The 23,084-nt window shown below is 41.9% G+C and overlaps 2 protein-coding genes across 2 annotated transcripts in view; one reads left to right on the plus strand and one right to left on the minus strand.

Annotated features, from left to right (window-relative positions):
* SELENOM (selenoprotein M) overlaps window positions 1–22,152 on the minus strand; it is a 36,040-nt gene extending 13,888 nt beyond the window's left edge. The window contains exons 1-5 of the mRNA XM_073554797.1: window positions 22,135–22,152; window positions 19,567–19,685; window positions 19,316–19,351; window positions 8,213–8,247; window positions 7,423–7,501 (exon numbers count right to left, since the gene is read on the minus strand). Coding sequence (XP_073410898.1) covers window positions 7,423–7,501; window positions 8,213–8,247; window positions 19,316–19,351; window positions 19,567–19,665 — 249 coding nt within the window. The 5' untranslated portion in view covers window positions 19,666–19,685; window positions 22,135–22,152. The remainder of the gene's footprint in view (window positions 1–7,422; window positions 7,502–8,212; window positions 8,248–19,315; window positions 19,352–19,566; window positions 19,686–22,134) is intronic.
* Window positions 1,863–7,119, plus strand: LOC141058609 (endogenous retrovirus group PABLB member 1 Env polyprotein-like). The gene is made up of 2 exons (XM_073554796.1): window positions 1,863–4,553; window positions 5,162–7,119. The coding sequence occupies exon 2, from the start codon at window positions 5,504–5,506 to the stop codon at window positions 6,593–6,595; it is 1,092 nt and encodes a 363-aa protein (XP_073410897.1). The 5' UTR covers window positions 1,863–4,553; window positions 5,162–5,503; the 3' UTR covers window positions 6,596–7,119.
* Window positions 22,153–23,084: the final 932 nt, after the last annotated feature.

A 23,084-nucleotide genomic window follows, 5' to 3' on the forward strand; every position in this document is an offset into this window, starting at 1 on the left:
GAGACGCAGCCTCTGTGATATTGTACCAGCTAGGTAATTAAGACGTCCCGAGAAGGGACCACCTGTATTTCTGTGGAGGGCTCTCACTAGGAGACCGCCTCCCGACTGTTGGAATATCGTGGCAGGATAATCTGTTAATCACTGCTGTTCAAGGTTAGGGAAAGGAAATATTGAGCGCGAGGCTCTTTTCCTAGTACGTCGAACGTGAGGCTCCGTACTGTGGAACATCAGTGTTGATATCGCTACCAGTGGTTTTTCTGCAGAGAACCATAGTATTCTGTAAGAGTCATGCTGCGTATCTTAAAGCAGAAGAAGTCTGTGCCCCACAAGTTAGATGAGGATGCTGTGGAGGTCAAGGCAATAGTAGCGTCAAGGGAAGGCAAGAAGGCAGTCAAGAATGTTGAGAGATTGTATAAGCATGTAGGATTGCCCTCGTCAGGGAGATTACAGCCGGCTATGTGGCATAATCTCATAGAGAACAAACGAGGCATGTTGAAAGATAAAGGATTGTTAGAACAAGCACAAGCTCATCTGCGAGTTGCGCGAGGCTTGAAGAATGAAGGATGGAAAGAGATGATGAGGGATCAGAAGATTCTGACAATCAGGTTGCTACAATTCCCCCTGCCCCGCCACTGCTATTAGGTCCGTTCGAATCCCCCCGGCCCAGAAGGAGCCCACTACCTACCCCTCTCAACAAATCCTCTAGGTTGCCCCATGACCCTGAAATCTGGTTCCCCTGTCATTCACGCTATTACATCACACCTCAGGGCTCCCAGGTTCTTTTCTCAGTGGGGTATGGGGACATAGTTACCCACCAGGTAGGAGCCATAGTGAACCCAGCTAACTCTACCCTGTCGCATAGAGGTGGTTTGGCCCAACAGATAGCTAAAAAGGGAGGCCCAGCCATAACCCAAGAGTGTCAGGCCTACCTTGCCAATTATGGCCCCTTGCATCCAGGAGACGCTATGTCCACCCAGGGAGGGAATTTGCCCTGTGATATAGTGTTACACACTGCAGGCCCTATATATGATTACAGGACACCCGAGCATTGCCGTATCCCGGACAGATGCGTTATAGATATTTCAAATCTACATCTGAGACTGAATGAATTGAGTAATGATATAGTTCGTGTTATATGTGGCATTACATTGTAAAGTTTCCTGAATGCATTTGGCCAGAAAAAGGGCAAGGCATGGTTAATCTCATTATACAGTTATCTGCTCTTACAGTGAAATCCCGTGATTTTGAGTTTCTTTGTAGAAAATGATTTTGATAAGTCTAAAGAACTACAGAATTCTGTGAAGGACGACGCTGCATTCTGACGGGAGGGGTGAAGGATGGCGCTGCGTAGTTTTTCTTCTCCCTTCACTCTTATCTCTGCTGAGTGTGAGCTGTGCTCAAAATTCTCTGTAATTCTATCCGTAAGGTACACGCTGAAAGATTTGTGCATTTTAAAGCAACAGTACTTAATTGAAGATTGGAAGTTAAAAGTAAGATATGGTGCCTAATTTAGAAGGGAATTGTAAGTGATTGCTTGGTCATTAATGTGTTTGAACCTGCTTCTAGTTGTGTGATTGATTTGTATCAAATTACAAGAGACAGAGAAGGAAGGAAGCAGTAAAACAAGTGGGACAAACATTGAAAAAGGCAAAAATACCAGAGTGTGAATGTTTGGATGTACAAAAAGGCACAGACAAGGGAAGAAAATAGCAAGTGAATAAATGATGCTTGAGAATGTGCAGCAGTATGGAAGGTGTATTATGAATGTTTGATTGACAAAGTGTAACCAGAGACCCAGACAAAACAGATGGACTTGTAAACACTGTGGTCAGACTCAGACAAATCCAGACTGAATAGCTACTTGTGTGACCTGTGCTACTGACCTAAGAGAATTGCACTAAATCCTATCCAGACAAGATCATAAGAAGCTGACATAATAGTGTGGATAGTGGGTAGTGGGGACATTGGCCCTTGAGGAGTAAGCTGACAGTAGACATCAGACGGCCAACCCCATCAGGACCTAGAAGTGTGACTAGAATAAGAAAGATACAGGTGTATTATCCCTGGAGCCCCTCTGACCAGCTAGCTTTGCTGAAGCAGCTGCCTGCCCCTGAAGACCAACCATTCCCGTTTTACAGACACATAAAGGAAGTACAGCAAACATATAAGTGTACCTGGGCAGACTTAGAGAGGTTGGTGAGTTTAAAGGCAGGTGAAGCACTAGATCATATAATTAAGACACACAGATGTGACAAAGAATCAGGCTTGGGGCATGGATGATAAATCTGCACGATCTGGGGAGACGTACTGTGAGTCACTAAGACAATGGGCTGCAGTGGAACAATCAGAGCAGTCTGTACTCCTGACTAATGTGACACAGCAAAGAGGAGAGAGAGTAGAGATATACCTTGGACGGTTACAGCTGAAATGGGCAGACATGGGGTACATTTGCATAAACCCACTTGATGTTAGAATACTGGTGGATGCATTCATTGACGGTATGAACAAAGACTTACGAGACGCAGTACAGACAGCCAGACCTGAATGGAGACATGTAGATCCGAAAGACCTCCTTAAGGTAGCTAAAGAAATTGAGCAAACAAGGACAATAAAACGACCTGTCATGTATGCTGGAGCACAAGGAAAAAAGTGGAGACGTAATAGGAAAGGCATGTGAGATGACACTGACGTTTCTTTTGACAATCTATTCCCCACATGACATCCATGCCATACTCCTACAAGTTCAACCAAAACATCTGTCTATGGCCAGACAGCTCCGACTTGAGTGTGCTCTACTAATTCCTGAGTATGTCACTCCTCAAAAGATGTAACGTTCTGAATCCAGCCACCCTCCTGCCTGTGGATTCAGAAAAGGGGGAATTGGTGACCATATTAGCGCGTGAGGAAAGATACTTTGACATGACGCATGAACATGTCTGCATAGAACTGATGAGTCAGGAGACAGTTGGGTTTGCACACATTCATGAAAAACCTGTTCCTAATGCAGACTTTGAGTTTCTTTTTTGTAGATGGCCCCAGATACCACCAGGATGGACGATTCTACACTGGATATGCAGTAGTATCCTCACATGAGGTAATCCGAGCGGAACCACTCTCTCCTCACATGTCGGCGCAGGAGGCAGAGTTGAAGGCACTCACTGAGGCGTGTAAAGCCGCTGCAGGTAAAGTCGCTAATATTTTCACAGATTCGAAGCCCATTAAAAATGCAGAGCTGGTGAAACAATTGATGGAGGCATTGATGTTACCAGTCCAGGTTGGCATTGTCAAGGTAAAAGCACACACAAAGGTGACTCCGTGGAGGTAGAGGGCAATAGAAGGGCGAACGAGGCTGCTAAAATAGCACAAGGCGGCCTAGAGAGAGCAGTGGACGGTGGCGGGGAGTCAGCGTATTCCAGCCACATTGGGTCTAGATGTCCTGAAATCCCTCCAGCAAAAGGCTGCCCAAACAGAGAAGGTACACCGAGGGAGACTGGGAGCTGAGCTGAACTCAAATGGAGTATGGGAGAATAAGGATAAAATGTGCCCACCAAAGTCCCTGTTCCCAATCATGGCGCAAGCAGCACATGGCCCCAATCACACCTCAAAAAGTCACATGTGTGCCATGGTAGATGCCTTCTGGATCGCTCCTGGCTTCAGTTGCGCAGCCGCGAAACTTGTACAATCATGCCTCATCTGTGCACAGCACAACCCAGGTAAAACAGTAAAAGTCCCTAAGAAAGCGACACCTAGGCCTCTCTACCCGTTTCAGAGACGGCAGATTGACGACATACAGCTACCAAGGTAGGAGTGTATGCAAATATCCTAGTATGTGTAGATCTCTTCTCTGGATGGCCAGAGGCCTACCCGGTGAAAACGGCTACAGCTCGAGCTACTGCAAAGAAACTGGTGATGGAACTAGTACCACGATTCGGTGTCCCTGAAACAATTGAATCAGACAGAGGTACACACTTTACTGCTGAGGTAATGCAAAATGTAATGCAAATGATAGGTGTAGAACAAGCATTTCATACACCCTACCACCCACAGAGTTCAGGGAAGGTAGAGAGAATGAACGGGACACTAAAATTGAAAATACAGAAAACCATGGAACAAACCCATAAACCATGGCCAGAGTGTCTCCCATTAGCATTATTCTCAGTAAGGTACACACCCACGGGGAAAACTAAACTGTCACCCTTCGAGATACTGTTTGGAAGACCACCGAACACAGGGTTGTACTACCCACAGGTCTTAACACTCAATGTGGATAATTTGACAAGTTATGTAATCCAGTTGCAAAAGCATTTAACTCAAATGCATTCTCTAGTTTTCTCTTCCATTCCAGATCCAGATAGTGTGGAAGGAACTCACTGTCTACAACCTGGTGATTACGTATATGTCAAGAAACACTCCAGAAAGACCCTTGAACCCCGATATCAAGGACCTTACCAAGTACTCCTAACAACGCCTACTTCTGTTAAGTTGGAAGGAAGACCAACCTGGATCCACGCATCGCATTGCAAACTAGCCACAGGAATTAACAAAGCATAAGAGTGCATAATGTTTTGGTTTGGTTTTGTTGCATTATCTGTAATAATGGTAGCTGCGTGGGACAATCTAAATTCTCCAATGTCCTTGAATAATAAGTTTATACAACATCATGAAAAAATACTAAATGATTGGTCAAAAGACACTCAGTCTCCAGCAGATTGCTGGATCTGCACACATTCACCAATATCGGCCACTAGTATTCCGTTCCTTGTTATTCCTGTGCCACCCGAGGAATTATTTGCCTGGACCAGTTGTTCTGATACACTCGCTAATAATGCCACAAATAATGTGAAGTTATGGAACACAACTGTTGGAATACCTATTGTGGGATGGGTAGGATACCCTTGGTGGCAGGGTAATCTTTCAGGAAGTAACACATACCTTCAATATCTGGCATATAAAGGGGGGGCTTGGGTACCCAGGAATAGAACTCGGTTAACCTACCTGGGGCAAATTCCAATGTATGGCCTACAAGTTAGTTTTAATGTAACTTCCCACTCTACTGATGCCTTCAAACCAATACTGCTAGAAAGAAGGTTGCATAACACGTCCTGGGAGTATTCCAATTTATTTCCCCAGGGCAATAATGAAACTTGTTTTAATATTTCAGGTAATATACCTTGCAACGAGTCATCTGGATATGAGAAAGGAACTCCCACCTGTAGAAATCCCGATGTAGGGTATTGTAGCCCTTTAGGACAACTTCCAAATTGGTGTATGCTTCAGAATGTATCTGCGTTCATAGATTTAGTTCATAGACTGGTATTACAACATTCAGCCCTATGGGACCTACCTAGTGACATGTTCTGGGTATGTGGAGACAATGCATATAAATGGTTGCCAGTAGGGGTAAAAGGTGCTTGTACTCTGGGTCGTTTGACTCCAGCTACCTTTGTTATTCCGAATGACCAGTTGAATACTCAGAGCATACCTAAACACCACTGCCTGTGTCATGAATTTGTTGAAAGGTTTGAAGCCCACTGATTGCCCAGATTACGTCCCACTAATTCATAAGGAACCCAAACTAAAGGTCCCAGGAGAAGTAACTGTATTAGCTGACAATTACACCTGCTATAATTCCCACGACACCACAGGTACACCAGTAGGGATCTTCGAGACAGGTTTCTGCAAAGAGAATAGTTCTCTAGATACTGACTTGTTAATCAAACATACACAATATATGTATGACATTTATTGGTTATGTGGAGATGGTAAGCTCCGTCCTAGGTTGCCAAATGCCTGGACAGGCCAATGCACCCTTGTTAAACTAGCTATGCAGTTCAAGATTCTACCCTGGGATCCAAAGATACCTGATGAACCTACCAGGAAAAGGAGAAGCCTCGATCAGCTCCATATGAGTTATGAAGAAGATCCACTAGTATATATTGATGCTATTGGAGTGCCAAGGGGGGTGCCTGACCAATTTAAAGCCCAGAACCAGATCTATGCTGGCTTTGCTTCTATAATCCCACAGGTGCAGATTAATAAAAATGTTGAATGGATCAATTACATATATTACAGTGAACAAAGGTTTGTCAATTTCAGCCAAGATGCCTTCCAAGGTATAGTTGAAGAATTGGGCCCTAACACTAGAATGACACTCCAAAATCGACTAGCCCTTGATATGATATTAGCTGAGAAAGGAGGAGTTTGTGGGATGGTGGGAGAGGAGTGTTGTACCTATATCCCTCAGAACTCTGGAGTGAATGGAAAAACCATGATAGCCCTTAAAAAGATAACTGGGTTAGCAGCAGAATTGAAAACTAATGCTGGAGTAGACACATCTTTCTTTTCCGGCTGGTTGGGTGGACTCAAGGGATTCCTTCAACAAGCTTGTATAGTACTGATTGCCCTCCTTGTAATTGGATCAATAACTCTTTGTTGTGTTATTCCCTTGTATAAAAAGGTTATTGCCAAAGCAACTCCGACTGGCACCTTCCTCAATCAAGAAGTAGACCCACCAGAGTACGATGGTACTGATCTAGGGAAGATCCCTAAGTATATTCCCCTCAAGAGAGTAGACAAACCCCCCATTCTCAGATGATGTTAAGAGACTTAGTTTAGGGACAGCGGGAGAACTCCATATGAGGTTAGTGAAGGGTTCAGCTGCCTGGAGGCCTCTCGCTAGGGGAGAGCTTCTGAGGTGTCTGGATGAAGAAATCCACCTCCCCTTTTCCCATCACATGGACAGTCTCGAAGGATCTTTCATTAAGGGAAAAACTTAGTGTTTAGGGGGGATTGTCAAGGTGAAAATATATTTTCTTATATAACTTTTATATTTTTATACTGTGAAACAATAAGTTTTTCCTAATTGCTTGCTAATGCAAATGTAACTGTATTAAAGATGGCTGCCAGTGTTCACTTTCACTTAAATTCAGTGTCTAAAGAGTTAAGTTAAGTTTCATTTCTCCTAAAAAAGATAACTCAGGAATGTGAAGAAGAAGTAACCATTGGGAGACGTTTTGACGAATCAGAGAGAGACTGGACACTAGATGTATACTGCATAAACCCCGCCTAATGCACGCCTTCCCCTAACACTCAATATAGTATTGTGTATTTGTAAATAAAAGCCAGTTGTTGTACTGCTCCTGACAGGTGTGGATGCAGGACATTAGCTAAGACTGAATCAGCTGCGTGTCTGAGTCATTCTTAATCGGTACCAGATGTTTTGCGCTCGCACAATGATTTGGAATGACTGGTGAATGAGGATTCATTGTCGTTTACGACCCCGACAAGGATATTCTGCCCATTTTCGGGATTCAAAAAAGCCCCCCTATTAGGTCCATTTGAAAGTAGTCAGAATAACCAAAACAGCTTTCGATAAAAATTAATGACTGTTATGTGCATACATTTCTAGCACATGTCACTTACATCTATTTCTTCATATTTGTTGGAAAGTAGAACTAGTTCTGGATCTGCACCAGGTATATGCTTCATCTCAAGGTTGTGGCTGAGCAAGAGATGTCAAGGTCCTAAGTGGAAGCTTATAAATGTTGGCTTTAGTTGTCTGCTTATATATTGTGTTGAATGTACTGATTGAAGGGGTATTACCATCTCCAAGATCCTATCCCAACATATAGTAGGTGTAATAATTTAGCAAATACCTCCAATTAGAAATATAGTTTACTTCTTCTGATTAACTGTTGCTTACCCCATGTGCAGTGTATTGCAGTAGCTTAGATATCTATGGTTGCGACCACTAACAGCTAACTGTCACTATGATCCTCAAACCTAGTAAGTATAATTTAAAGGGTGTATTCCCATCTCCAAGATCCTATGCCAATATATAGTAAGTGTAGTAGTAATAGCTGTAATAATGGCAAATACCTCCAATTAGAAATGTAGTATAGTTTTTCTGATCATCAGTCTCTTTCCTAATGTGCAGGCATTGCAGGACCATAAGTATCCATGGTTATGACCACTGATATAGTGACAGCTAGTTGCCAATGGTCACGACCATGAATACCTAAGCACTGGGCCCCAAGACTGATGGCACACAAATGAGCATATTGTGTTCTAGAGGCTAAGAGAATCATACCTAACTGCAAGGTAAGTTATTAGGACCCCAGGGACTGCAGCCCCAACCCACTGTACATACAAGAAAACACATAGAAGAATCAAGCTTACTAATGTCATGTCTACCAGATGTTACAAAGGATACTAAAGAGGGATGTCCTCTGTGACGAAGGCCTTCACCTGTAACAAAAAGTAATTTTTATTACTAGGATCAGTTATCACTCTTTCATAGGCTTATAATACAAATGGCAAATATGAATACATGAAGAAAAACCTTTCCATTCTAAATTCAGATGACTTTTAGCTTAGCCAATAACAATGGCAGCCTGCGCGCACTGAATGATCTACTCCAGACTCAGTCTTAAAATGCACCAAATGTATCGTGGCCCATGCGGGGGATCATAGAGCTGGTGTGTTTTTTTTAGACCTTTTTTTTTCTAACTCTAAACCACCCTCTTGGCTTACTTTTAGACCATTTGAACAAAAAAAAAGTAGCAGACCATTAAAGGAGTTATCTGGGACTTTCTTTCTTTTTAATCTCTTACGTGCCAAAAACTTACAGGCAGGAAATTGCTAACTAGTAATTACCTGAATCCATCATAACTCCTCATAACACCTTTCACGAAATTGTTCATGTTCAACTTGACACATGGCAGACTAAAATGGCTTTTTTTTTCCATCCTGCACCCAAAATTACATTGTGTCCAGTCGAAACATGTAAATTGTGGCGAAAAGTCCTCTTCATAGATCCAAGTGGTGAGGCAGGTTTCCCATCTCCTCCTAGTTAGTAATATTCAGGACCCAAGAAAAGCCAAATCTCCATTCACAATAGTTTCTGGGCTTCTTCAAGCTTGACTAACACAGCGCGACAATAGATTAATTGCTGTTCGGCATTTTACTAGGTATTAATAGCAACAAAAGCAGAAAACCGAGAAGGAACTTGCCAAAAGCAAACTGAAGGCCCAAAAATTACAAATGAGGAGGTTATCAAAAAGGTTTGTGTTTTTCTGTAAATGTAACAAAACAGGAAAAACTCTGTTTGAAAACTGATTTCTAACAAACTGGAGTACGGTACTTAAAGGAAATCTATTGCCAGTTTTTCGCTAACCTATCTGAGAGCAGCATAATAACATGTCAGAAACCATGATTCCAGCGATGTGTCACTTACTGGGCTGCTTGCTGCAGTCTTGGTGAAATCACTGATTTATCTGCGGCAGACATAGCCATTCTCTGAATGCTGAGCTCTGTATAACTCCGCAGTGTTGGTCATGAGGTTGGACTAACTGGCGGCAGGTTTACTAGTCATCTAGTGATAATCTCTTGCTGATGAAACGGTGCTTTTATAAAAATTACAGCAAGGAGCCCAGAAAGTGGCACTGGACTTGGGGTCTCTCTCTCGACATCATGCTGCTGCTCTCAGGTAGCAGAAACCTGGTGACAGATTCCCTTTAGGACTTGCCCTGATCATACCTGGATTAATGCTTGATAAGATGCATTTGACCATGCACGTATATTACATTTTGCTTTACATGTCTTTATTTTTTATTATGCAATATATAATTTAATTTGATATCCTGTATCTTATAGTTTCTATCTTCTGTTGCTCTTTCGTGAAGTAAAGGAAATCCTGAATATTTTATAGCGTTTGGCATTTGCGAATGTCCATTTAATGGAACATTACTGTAGCTGAATCAGAGCAGAATTTGTTCTCGGAGAATGTAGCTTGATAAATGGCCTTTTATATCTTTAATCGATTAGTTTAGAATCTGTGATGGCTGGTTCCGTGTTCTTCATCATAAATCTACAATATATTTAGCAGCAAAGATGGAGTCAGGAGATTCTATCCTACAGATATTATGTTACTTTGCATCTGTTTATGCGCACACCATTGTTTGCAAATTATTACCTAAAACCAACACCTATGCTTTACATAAGCCCAGTAAATGTAAAATCGAAAGCTGTGTTCCCATCTCGCTCAAGACAACTCCCGTTTGGCCTGTGAAGGATAAATGTAAGCCTATACTGAGTGTGTGCGTCAATCACTTTCTAGCTGCATTAACAGGGTCCCACCAGTAACCAACTCCAGGACCTCACTTTTCTGCTACATGCAAATGTGACATTATCATCAATCACAAATGTATATAACAATGATCTGGATAAATTGATAAATGAATAAGATGTCGCCTTTGTCTGTACATAGTGATTCAAGTATATAGTGACAAATACTACTCATATAAGAGGGTGGTGGCCCATTCATACACGGGCCCACCAGAGGATTCTACTGTTCTCCTGTGGGCCAAGCCAAGCTGGGTGCATACATTGTGTTCACATGAGACCTGGACAAGGCTCGCCTACATTCCCTTTTATTGGCAATGCTTTATTACAACCTAATGCTCCATAAAACCCCAATTTCATCCTGGGGAAATGCAATTCTTTTAGGCTAAGTATCAATTTGATTTTTATTCTTTTTTTTTTAACATTCATACACATTTTACATGCTCACCAACAGAAGCAGTACCCTAGACCCAACAATCCCAGCCAAAAATAAAATAGATGACGCTACCTCTGTTCATGGTTTATGTGCCTAGAGTAATTTTTTTTTTTATAGACCGATTAGTAGCTCATCAGAGTAAAAAAAAAAGCAAGCAATCTAATGTTATCCCATAGAGATTACTGTAGTTTTTATTAGCCATGGGTGGCCGCAGAGTTTCCTCCTTGTCACAGGTAGTCCTTATCAGGAATGTCCCAACAACTCCCATATGATAATATCTTCTATGTAAGGCCAGGGTAACACTTGCTAGTGTGATGCTAAAATTCACGGGAGTCTCTCGAAGCAATACCGGCACTTGGACCGGAGTGTGCAGCTGCACACTCCGGTCTGAATGCCGGCGGTAGTGCCGGGTATTGATGTGCGTTTTCGCATCACACTCGCAAGTCACGATTTAGCTGAGCTTTGTAGAACTAACTTTCCTGCCAAAAATAGACATTATTTTAAAGTATTCTTATTACGTTTTATATTCATTAAGTGCGTACATGTGAGTGTATTCAGAGGCGTATCCGGGGGGGGCAGCCAGCAAGGGGGCGCAGTCGGGCCGCCTAATGCAGCGGTCCGCAGTGTCTCCCCCCCGGCGGCTGCGTTCTGCCGCTCCCCGTCCTTTGAGTCGGCTGTTCTCTCTGACGGCAGAGAAGGAGGCCGCGCCGGCTCCCAGGCAGCAATTGTACTGGCGTCTACACAGACGCCAGTACAATTGAAGCTCTGACCGCCGGGTCAGAGCGACGTGAGCAGCGTGATCAGGTCATGTGATCACGCTGCTGACGTCACTCCCTGGCGCCCAGAGCAAACGCTGGTGGAGGTGGTAAGTGTGCTCCACTGTGGAGCTGAAGAACCACCGAAGATTGGAGATGGGGGTTAATGTGTGGGGAGTTAATGAGTGGGGGCTACATAATGTGTGGGGGGATTTGGGTGTAGGGACTGGGGTTATTGAGTGGGGATGGGGGATACTTAATGTGGGGGGATTTGGAGTGGGGATGGGGATTTAATGTGTGGGGGGGATTTGGAGTGGGGATGGGGGTACTTAATGTGTGTGGGGGATTGGGGATGGTGGGATTTGGAGTGGGGATGGGATTTAGTGTGTGTGGGGAGATTTGAGGACACAAAATGAAGAGTATGTATGAGGGCATGTATGAGGAATACTGTAGAGAACTGGGTGCTCACTGTCAATTTAGGTGCTCAGAGTTAAAAGACATATATTGTACAGTAGAAAAACCTCGACACACACAATTTATTAAATATAATGCTCAACTTTATAAGACTAAAGCAATTCTGATAAAGTTATTTCAATACATATATGCTGATACAAAGAAAGTACCTCAGATTACCACCACAGAGATAAACAGTATTGTTGCTTTAGTCTTATAAAGTTGAGCATTATATTTCATAAATTTTGTATGCCGAGGCATGTATGAGGAAATAGTTTGCGGGATGGGTGCAGACAGTAAGGGGTGCGAACGGGTAAATGTATGTGGACACAGTATGAGTAGCGATGGGAAAAATGTATGTGGACACAGTATGGGGAGAGAGGGTGATGGGATGTGTGCAGACACAGTAGGGGGAGTCAGGGGAATGTGTGAGCAGACAGTATAGAGAGTGAGGGGGTAAATATATGAGGAGACAGTATGGTGAACAAGTGGGATGTTAGAGGAGACAGTATGAGGAGGAGGGGAATAGTGTGAGGCGACAGTATATTGCATATATTTTTATTTAGGAGCATTATAATGACACTTCTGTCTTTAAGGCATCGTGTGGAGAATTGGTGCAGAAGACCGGAGAAGATGGAGGTCTACAGAGACGAGATGTGGATGAGAAAACTCATCATGGGGTCTGGACAAGAAGAAGAAAAGAAGGAGAACGACTCTAGAGACGACATCATCTCTAAGGTACCTGGATGTAAATGTTATTTGTGATACTGACTTATTCTCATGTTTTTATTTGTTAGGAACATTAAAGGGCTTGTCCAGGTCAGTGATGAGTCTGCAGACATTCTATGTGACTGCAGACTTCTGAATTCTCACAGTGCTCACTGAACGCTGTTAGGATTCTCTCATGCCGGTAATTTACATACATGCGGACACATGCTGACTAGACACGTGTGGCCTCGCTCAATGAAAATGAACTGAGCGAGGCCGGGCACGTCTAGTCGGAATGTGGCCAGAAGTATATAAATCACATCGCTGTGCTGTGCTGACTGTACATCGGCAAGGGAGAATCCTAAAAGTGTGCAGTGCATTAGTTGTGAGAATTCAGTCATCACATGGACACTTCACTCATATGTGATTTTCATAGTTATGGTCTTGTGACAACAAGCCTCTCATCCTGCTTTCAGTTTTTTACTGAACATTGAGAGCATTAGGGAGAGCAGCTTGTGGGTACTTGCAAGTCGCATATGTACTTGGGGGGGCGCCGAACCAAATTCTTGCCCCGGGTGCCAGAAAGCCTAGATACACCTCTGAGTGTATTAATATACTCGACTACCACTGCTCTCCCCAGTGTTTAAAACCGTTCTGTGTGAGTGACGTCACCCCAAGTGTTATCGGTCGGCCCCTCTACACTCTATGCATGACCCTGATGTCTCTTATAATGTAAGTCTATGTAGCCTAATTCTGCAGCTCCATAGGATTACACTGTAAAAGCCACTTTTGGATCACACAGAGCTCAGTGTGACCCAGAGTGTTTGCAAAGTGGTGACGTCATGGAGAAGAGAACAAGAACGGTGCAGGTCACCAGACAGAGCCAGTGGTAGGGGAGTATATTAATATACTGACACTACAGTATTATTATTTTTATAGCGCCATTAATTCCATGGTGCTGTACATGAGAAGGGGGGTTACATACAAAGTTATAGATATCGTTAACAGTAAACAAATTTACGATGACAGACAGGTACAGAGGGGAGAGGACCCAGTCCTTGCGGACTTACATTCTACGGTACATGCATACTGTATATACACATTTACTAATTAATACAAATCTTCTTCAACCTAGATATACTGAATGACGTTTGCTAACAGCTGCATGTCGGTGAAAATCATCTTCTTGGTTCTATCTCTTTCTAGGAAAGGTGGGTGGCCATCATCAAATTTTCTCAGGGGTTTTGACACATTTCTAGATTCCTGGCCAGCATATCTCCCTAGTTATGCAGCTAATAATATGGTAGATTCCGCAGTGTGTGAACGCTGCCTGCTCTCCAGGGAAGATTGTGAATGCAGACATGCGGTTTGTCATCCAACATTCCAGAAATATGGAGAATAACGATTCAGGTACTTAGAATTGACAAAAGAGGAATGCCTGATAGCTGATTTATGGGGGAAAATGGACTTTAAAGGTGCTTTTACACTGCAAGGTTATTGGGCACGAGCGTTCATAGGAAAGCTCGTTTCCTGAAGATCTTGCAGTTTAAACAGGTTGCCTCCCCTGATGAATGGCAAATTGCCAATTAGTTTTCACAAAAAATCGTCATTCTCTGCAGCCTGTCGTCCTGTGTAATCCGGATTGGCGCTGCTGAGAACATCAGCCGTCTACGTGCATTTGAATTATCTATTACACAATGTCAAGTGCGGTCTGCCTGTGTAACCAGACTATTAAATAACCGCCGATCAGTGGCCATTTAGGGCAGCCAATCGGTTTGTCTAAATGGCCCTTAAGGTTATGTTCACACATATGTTCACGAAAACCTTCTTGAAAACTCTATTAATTTCAATAGGAAATCCACTGTGCTGCTCAGGACGAGTCCTTGGGTATGTGTGCACACGTTTTTTCAGAAATCGATCAAAAGTATGAATGCAAGTAATTCTATTAAGAACAACTTGCTGTGTGTATGTGCAGGCTTATGAAAGTCTTTATCCACTTAATATTTTCTGACAATGCCAAGCAGTGAATTACATGTCCATTCTTCTGGTGGTTTCTCCTGGGAATATGATCTTTAATTTACCAGTCCATGACAAAGCTCTGAAGACAAATGGAAGCTGTTTGGAGCATTTTTCCATCGTTTTAGCTAGCGGTTTCTTTATTCTTAAATGAAGTGGGGGAAAAAGACTGCAAAATTACAGTAAAATCATGTCATGAAAATCCTCCAAGAAAACAGTCGTGGGAACTACAGTTGGAAAAACAGCAAGGAAACAACCGGAAAAAAAGGCACCAAAGACTCTTACGTAAAAGAAGCATCTTCTACTTAAAAAATTCGGCGGAAGAGGGTTTCATAAATGCTTGGCGAAAAAAGAAAAAAGTGCATCTCACTTCTCTGCAGTGGATACCAAATGAAACCTATGAAAACTATTCAATGTCAAGTAAAAAGGCTGGAAAGAAGGGATAAAACTAATCAAATTATCATGGAAGGTTTGGAGTTAGGAGTCATTACTAAAAAACAGGCAGAATATCTGCAAGTGAAAAAAACGGTGCTTCCAATTATATATGGAGTACCCAAAATACACAAAGGCTGTGGCATTCCTCCTATGCGACCGATTGTCTCGGGCATCGGTTCAGCACATGAGCATTTGTCACAATGGGTTGACACATTGTTGCAACCCCTTGTACAGAGGATGCCTGGCTATATTAGAGATTCCAAACAGGTGTTACAAATGTTTTCTAACAAGATGTGGTTGTCATCATATTCATGGCTTAGTTGTGATGTAGTATCATTATATACATGTATCCCTCATGATTTAGCAATAAGAGCTTTGCAATTTCATTTAAAAAGGTTTAGTAACTACTCTATGGATCTAATTAATTATATTTTGCAAGTAGTAATATTTTTGATGTCACATAATTTTTTCTCCTTCAACCAGTGTTATTATTTACAGTTGAAGGGAGTAGCCATGGGAGCCAAATTTTCACCGTCCCTTGCAAATCTGGTTATGTCGTATTGGGAATATGAATTTATTTTCTCAGATTCCAATCCTTTTTATGGACAGGTGGCATGGTATGGCAGATATATCGATGATACCCTATTAATTTGGGATGGAGATGTATCTGCCATACCTGCCTTTATGCTATATCTAAACTCTAACCAATACAATATTAAATTTACGCATGAACATAATATGGAACATATATCTTTTTTGGATTTGGATTTATTTGGTGTTGAGGGGGAAATAATCTCTACGAAAACACATCATAAACCCTATAGTGGGAATACCATCTTACATGCGACTAGCAGTCACAATAAACATACCCTCAAAGCAATACCAGTAGGAGAACTCCCAAGGGTTAAACGTAATTGTAGTGAAGAGAGTAATCTAGATAGTGAACTGGAACATGTAAAGAAAAAATTAAAAAATCGCATGTATCCGGATTGGTCTTTAAATTGAGCACAACAAATAGTAAAAAAATAAAAAACGTAATAAAATGATTTTTTCTGGTGGCAATGCAAATGAGACAGTTATTGGAAAAAAAACGTATATTTGTTTTCAGTTTAGTCGCCAATTTCCACAAATCAAGGGAATCATTAATAGATATTTGCCCATTTTATATGAAGATAGTAAATTGGCAGATATATTAAAGCCAGGTATTAATATAGTATCGAGAAGAGCTCCTACATTGGGAGACAAATTATCACCTAATTTATTTTCTCTCAATAATAAAACTAATAAAACCTGGTTAACCTGCAATGGTTTTTTCAGATGTGGAGCTACAAAATGCAAAACATGTAGATATGCAAATGTCACAAAAAAATTTTCTGATGCGGCAAATAAAGTGCAATATACCATAAAACAATATATCAATTGTAATTCAACTAATGTAATATACAAGATAGATTGCACTATTTGCAAATTATCATATATAGGGTGCACATCTAGAAAAATGAAGATGCGCATTAGGGAACATCTACATGATATTGAGAATACGAATAACATGAATCGTAATATATCAGCTGTGTCGCAGCATTTCATTAGGCACCATGCTAGAAATACCTCGAGTTTTAAAGTGCAAGGAATAGAACAGGTTAAAATTCCTTTCCGCGGCGGAGATTCAAAGCGACGCCTGTTATCAAGAGAGGCTTTTTGGATTTATCACCTAGATGTCCGATCCCCGAATGGTTTAAATAAACGAAATGACCTAATGCTTCATTATTGTTGAAAAGATAAATATTTCTCTTTTGCAACATGTGTTTTAATTTATTTTGTACATTGCTATGTAATTTTAATGAGTTAATTGTCATGTGATTGTATTTGTGCATGTCATTGGATCAAATGTAGTATATATGCAGCTGAGATCAGTGTATCTCTATGGCTCTGACAAAGATCTTACAGATCGAAACGCGTTGCCGTGTCAGTGTGTATGGCATTTACTATGAAGATGACATAATTTTAATGTTGAAATAAAGAAGAAATTTTTTACACGCAGCTGGAACTAATTGCTTTTTCCTATTGATTACACGTCAGTCCAGACGGAGCTCCGAGGTCTGCGGTGAACACTTGGTGAGCTGGCTTTTGTTTGTTTTCATATCATGTTCTTGATACTGCCTGGCTTATTACACCTATATCAGTTGTCACCACTATTCTGGTACTGACATATAACCCTATACGGAGGCCCTGGTACTGGCATAACGTCATACAACTCGACCCTAGTACTGGCATATAACCCTAAGCCTAGTCTCTGATATAGGCATAAAGCCATATACCTAGACCCTGGTACTGACATAAAGCTATATAAGTAGACCATGGTACTGGCATATAACCATATCTCTAGACTCTGGTACAGGCATAAAGCCATATACCTAGACCCTGGTACTGACATAAAGCTATATAAGTAGACCATGGTACTGGCATATAACCATATCTCTACACTCTGGTACAGGCATAAAGCCATATACCTAGACCCTGGTAGTGGCATAATGCCATATACCTAGACCAGGGCCGGACTGGCCATCTGGCAAATGCCAGAAGGGCCTATCTGGTTGTGGACCACCTTGTCTGCTACATTGTTAACAGAATCTGTGTTCTCAAGACACCCATGCTGTTAACAGTTGTGATGGAGCGCAAAGTGGCTGACTCAGTCACTTACTCCAGCAGACCATGAGAATCATTAGAAATATTGGTCTTGTAGTAAATCTTGCTTTCCACCATACAGGGTAATATTAGTAATATATCCCCATCTGGTGCTTGGGGATGGGGACAGCATGGGCCTGAGTGATTTCAAATGGCAGGGCTGAATCTCCGCTCCAGTCCTTACCTGACCTAGACCCTGGTAGTGGCATATCACCATATGCCTAGACCCTGGTAGTGGCATATAACCATATACCTAGACTCTGGTAGTGGAATATAACCATATACCTAGACCTTGGTACAAGCATATCACCATAACCCGTCACCCTAGTAGTGGCATAAAACAATATACCTAGACCCTGGTACTGGCAAATCACCATATACCTAGTCTCTGGTATAGGCATAAAGCCATATACCTAGACCCTGGTACTGGCAAATCACCATATACCTAGTCTCTGGTATAGGCATAAAGCCATATACCTAGACCCTGGTACTGGCAAATCACCATACACCTAGTCCCTGGCACTGGCGTATCACCATATACCTAGACCCTGGTAATGGTATAAAGCCATATACTATTAGAATATCAGTCAGATGTACAAATTATTTGCTTAACACAACTGTTCAGCATAAATCTATATGATCTGAAGTACGGGATTTCTCCTAACTGATAAATTGTTCTTATTTGCTCAGTTATAAGAACCCCAGACTTAACCATTCATTTACCATATTGGTCCACAACAGACAGGAATATTCCTGTGGGTAATGATATTTCATTCAGATGTCACATCTCAGACATGTGTAATGTCTGTATTTTTGTGAGGAGACCATGTAACCATTATAGTCTATGTGGCTGTTAAAATGTAAATTTATCTTTTTTTCTGGAGAACCGAGTGTCCACAAAATTAAAGCAGAGACATTTCCAATTTTTTTTCATCAATTACAGATCAAAATCGCACATGCTATGTTATGGGTCCATGGAGAACTCGGACAGCACACCGCCACCTGTTGCGTACTAGTGCTGCCCATTTTTCCCTGTCCGCTTGGTAGGAAAAGGTAGAGGATTTTGTTTTTGTTTTTTTTGCATTTGAGAAAAACACAGGTGGTAAAGACACACATCATCTTTATTTCTCATGTACAGGGGGGGAAAAAAGGACATGTCTATGTTTCAGGAATACATAAGTTCCTAAGGGCTTGCTCACATGCTACATTTTTGCTGTGGGGAAAAAAATGCAGCATTTTACAGAACCAATGAAGTGAATGATCCTTCTGAAATCTCAGGCACACGCTGAATATTTTTTCCCCAGCAGAATTAAACCATCAGGTTTTTTTTTGTTTTTTTTTTCAAATCTACAGCATGTCCATTCTTTCAGTGCTTGTCAGCCATGGAAATGAATGGGAGAAGATCGCATCAAAAACGTGAGTATTGTACGCAGCGTTTTTCCTTCCAATACTTTGTTTTTGAAAAATCTGCTGCAAATACTCAATATGTGCACATAGCCCTACCTCTCCCCTGAAAAATTTTTTTCATCTATTGTGAGTAAAGTGATTGAGATGATTGAAAACCATCATGGCAGTCGCCATATGTAACAGGAGGGATCGTGTTTTGCCTTTATGCCACATCAAATACCCTCCGGTCGCCAGTCAGATTAATATTAAAGCTACATAGTGTCACAAGTAGTAACAAAGTGATGACGGGTTCTCTTACCTCTTTAAGTCTGTTCAGCTGTCATCCACCACATGACTGCGAAGAAAGAAATGTTAGAGATGAGCGCTTTGTGGACCCTGCCAGATGTTACGTTAAAGACTTCTTTAGTAGTAGAAGGGTTAAAGAGGGGCATCCGTTCCGCCATTAATTCCTGCTAATCCCATTGATTTTAGACTGAGTTTTAAAGCGGATACAAGCATTTAGCACATGTTCTGCCATGTCTGCAGCCCATCAACTCGGACGTTACCCACCTCTACTTTTGCTCTTTCCATATTCTCTAACTTGCCCCAATCAATCTGGTAGCCCAGCAATGGCTGGACAAGGCCGAGCAGCAGCAATGGCAGCCACATGTTAGGAATCAGCTGTGAGCCTGAGAGAGGAAAGAAAGCAGTCACACAAGGAAGTAGAGGGAGAATGTGTATATTTGTGTGCCACGTCAGTGAGAATGCGAATGAGGAGGGAACACGAAGGGGAGAGGAGGGCTGATATCCCCCACCTCGCCTCCTCTGCCCCCAGGAGAGTGCAGCAGATAATGAGCACTCTCCATGGTCCAGGCCTCCCTTACATCATCCTGTGCCCATCTGTGCAGCACACATTACACATGTTACCATACTATACCTACACGACACCTGCTGCTCTGTAATCCGTAAGTGTCCAAGTCTGAAAATGGACACAAGCAGCTTTGAAAATAAAAAAAAGCAATATTTATTTTGAAAAAAATTTTTTAAAGCGCCATTAATTCCAGCGATCTGTACATGCAAAATACAGATAATATATAAGTACATGAAACAAATGCCATGTTTCATGTATGTGTTCTGTTCTCATGGATACCATACGTACCTGTTATACTCCATGGAGCTGCTCACACTTCCAAGTTTTTGTTTTCTTTTTTTTGTGGTGTTTGTCCCCCTTAAAAGATAATCATGGCGCACGTCCGATTTTAATCGGCGCCAGAGATCAAATTGCCGGTACAAGTCTATGGGTCTATAAAGATCACAGACCACACACCCATGGCATCAGTGTTCAATCCATGTTCTGTCCAGTATTAAGGAAAATGAGGGCATCAAGCCACTATGACTTGACCCCGGTAGCAGTAATATGGAGGAATGACTGGTGTCTTGGTTTCTGCGTTTTTCGGAGCAGTGGCATTTTAATTAAAAAGCAGCTTGCGCTACATAGAGTTTTAGTCTAGCTTTTTTCCCCCACTCACCTTCTTTATAAAACGTGGCAGTAGAAAATGTCAGAAAATAAAAAAACACCATTAAAATTCTGGAAAGTATATGTTTCCACATTAATAAACGTATTACATTAACAACTTGACAGAAGAGAAGAGCATAAGGGCATAAAAAGGTACAGATATTTTTTGCTGTCTCCTCGAAATAGGGCTTGCAAAAATCTTTGCGCTTGCTGCAAAAATAACTCCATTTATATTAATGCTAGGGATGAACTGTATTATGGCTATTACTGAGTGTATATGATTGGTAGGTTTACACTTGACAGTAGCTCCGGACATAAACTTTATTCCATGTGCAAATTGAGCGGCTCATGTGCGGATGGTACCCATGGTCTGGAGGAGAGGAGACTGTCCTCCAGGCCCTGGGTACCATATCCCTGTAAAAAAAAAAGAATAAAAAATCAAGTTATACTCACCTTCCGGCATCACGCGCAGTGTCCCCAGGCCAACCTGTGACCAACCTGTCAATCACATTCCAAGCGATGCTTCAAATTGCTTGGAATGCGCTCGAATTCCGCACGCGAAAATCACGTGAAAAACGCTTGTTTTCGCGGGAAAAACGCATGCGAATGCCATGCATTTTTCCCGCCGTGGAAATTTCCGCAGCATCTCTGCAACGTGGGTGCATAGCCTTAATTTGTCTTCTTGCAAACACATTTTTGCAGCTCTTGAGCTCTGCTGTATTGCAGAAATATTGCAACGATGTCTGTCTGTGAGATGGGAGCAGATGTGTCAGATAGGGCTCGCTCACACGAGTGTATAAATCAGACGAGTGTATTACAAGAAAACATCGCATTGCACTCTGACCAATGTTATTCAATGAGTCAGTGCTCATCTGCGAGTTTTTCCTTAGCCTAATCAGACTGACGAAAAAATCGCAGCATGCTTCGATTGTCTGCGGAACTTTGATCGAACTCGCCAATGCAAGTTAATGTGTGCAAGAACAAAATCGGATGGCGCACAGATCATTCTTTGCCGTCCGATTTTTACGTACACATCTCAAAGGAAACCCAACATTTCACCAGCCAAGTACAGTAAATTCAGATCCAGAACCGTCAGAATAGAATAGGTAGAATAGCCTAGATAGAAAGATGTCCTACATATAATAAATCCATGCAAAGAGAAAAGGTCGCACTCATCGAGATCGAAGTTTCACTGATTTATTGACATATCATGAACATGTCAAGTCGGGGGAGTGACATAAGGAGTGCAAGAAAGGCTGACAACGGCCGTTTCGCGCTGCTCTTGACCCGTTAAAGCGCTCGAGCAGCGCGAAACGGCAGTTGTCAGCCTTTCTTGCACTCCTTATGTCACTCCCCCGACTTGACATGTTCATGATATGTCAATAAATCAGTGAAACTTCGATCTCGATGAGTGCGACCTTTTCTCTTTGCATGGATTCCCAGGATTGACTGTTTCCAGGTCTGGCACCCGAGATTCCCAGCTGCTGGGCTTCTGTATGCCGCACATCATTTGAAGTCACACGGTAACAGCGGTGCCGTCCGCTTTTTATCTTGAGTTTTGTGACTACATATAATAAACTAGCACCCTTCAGTGTCTTTCACGTGGTACTAAAGGGTTTCACCTGTGGCCCGGTTTAACCAATTTTTTTTAAAAAGCCATCCAGTCCAGGGACTCCGACGTAGTCTACCAAATCTGACGTAGTCCAAAATTGGGAACCTAAAAGGCATAAAAAGAGAGACTTCAAGAAATAAAAACAAGAAACAATCCCTCATTCTCCAATTCAGGGGCGAACATTGACAGTTTGGGGCTTCTTTGCATGAAATGTGTTTCCTCCCACATTCCAAAGATATACTGATAGGGAATTTAGATTGTGAGCCCCATTGGGGACAGTGCCAATAATGTCTGTAAAGCGGTGTGGAATTAATGGCGCTATACAGTTGTGGCCAAAAGTATTGACACCCCTGCAATTCTGTCAGATAATACTCAGTTTCTTCCTGAAAATGACTGCAAACACAAATTCTTTGGTATTATTATCTTCATTTAATTTGTCTTAAATGAATGGTTTGAGAGAAAGCACTGGCGACTTCTAAGGTGGCCAGCAATGAGTCCAGACCTGAATCCCATAGAACACCTGTGGAGAGATCTAAAAATGGCAGTTTGGAGAAGGCAACCTTCAAATATAAGGGACCTGGAGCAGTTTGCCAAAGAAGAATGGTCTAAAATTCCAGCAGAGCATTGTAAGAAACTCATTGATGGCTACCGGAAGCGGTTGGTCGCAGTTATTTTGGCTAAAGGTTGTGCAACCAAGTATTAGGCTGAGGGTGCCAATACTTTTGTCTGGCCCATTTTTGGAGTTTTGTGTGAAATGATCAATGTTTTGCTTTTTGCTTAATTCTCTTTTGTGTTTTTTCGTTTAAGACAAATTAAATGAAGATAAAACCAAAGAATTTGCGTTTGCAATCATTTTCAGGAAGAAACTGAGTATTATCTGACAATTGCAGGGGTGTCAATACTTTTGGCCACAACTGTATAAATTAGTCAAATAAAATAAATATATATGCCACACACATG

This window comes from Dendrobates tinctorius, unplaced genomic scaffold (genome assembly GCF_039654945.1).
Source record: "Dendrobates tinctorius isolate UK_male_01 unplaced genomic scaffold, ASM3965494v1 ptg000213l, whole genome shotgun sequence".
Classification (NCBI taxonomy): Eukaryota; Metazoa; Chordata; class Amphibia; order Anura; family Dendrobatidae; genus Dendrobates; species Dendrobates tinctorius.

Coding starts and splice junctions, on each gene's coding strand:
- LOC141058609 (XM_073554796.1), top strand. CDS start 5,504: ATGAATTTGTTGAAAGGTTTGAAGCCCACTGATTGCCCAGATTACGTC.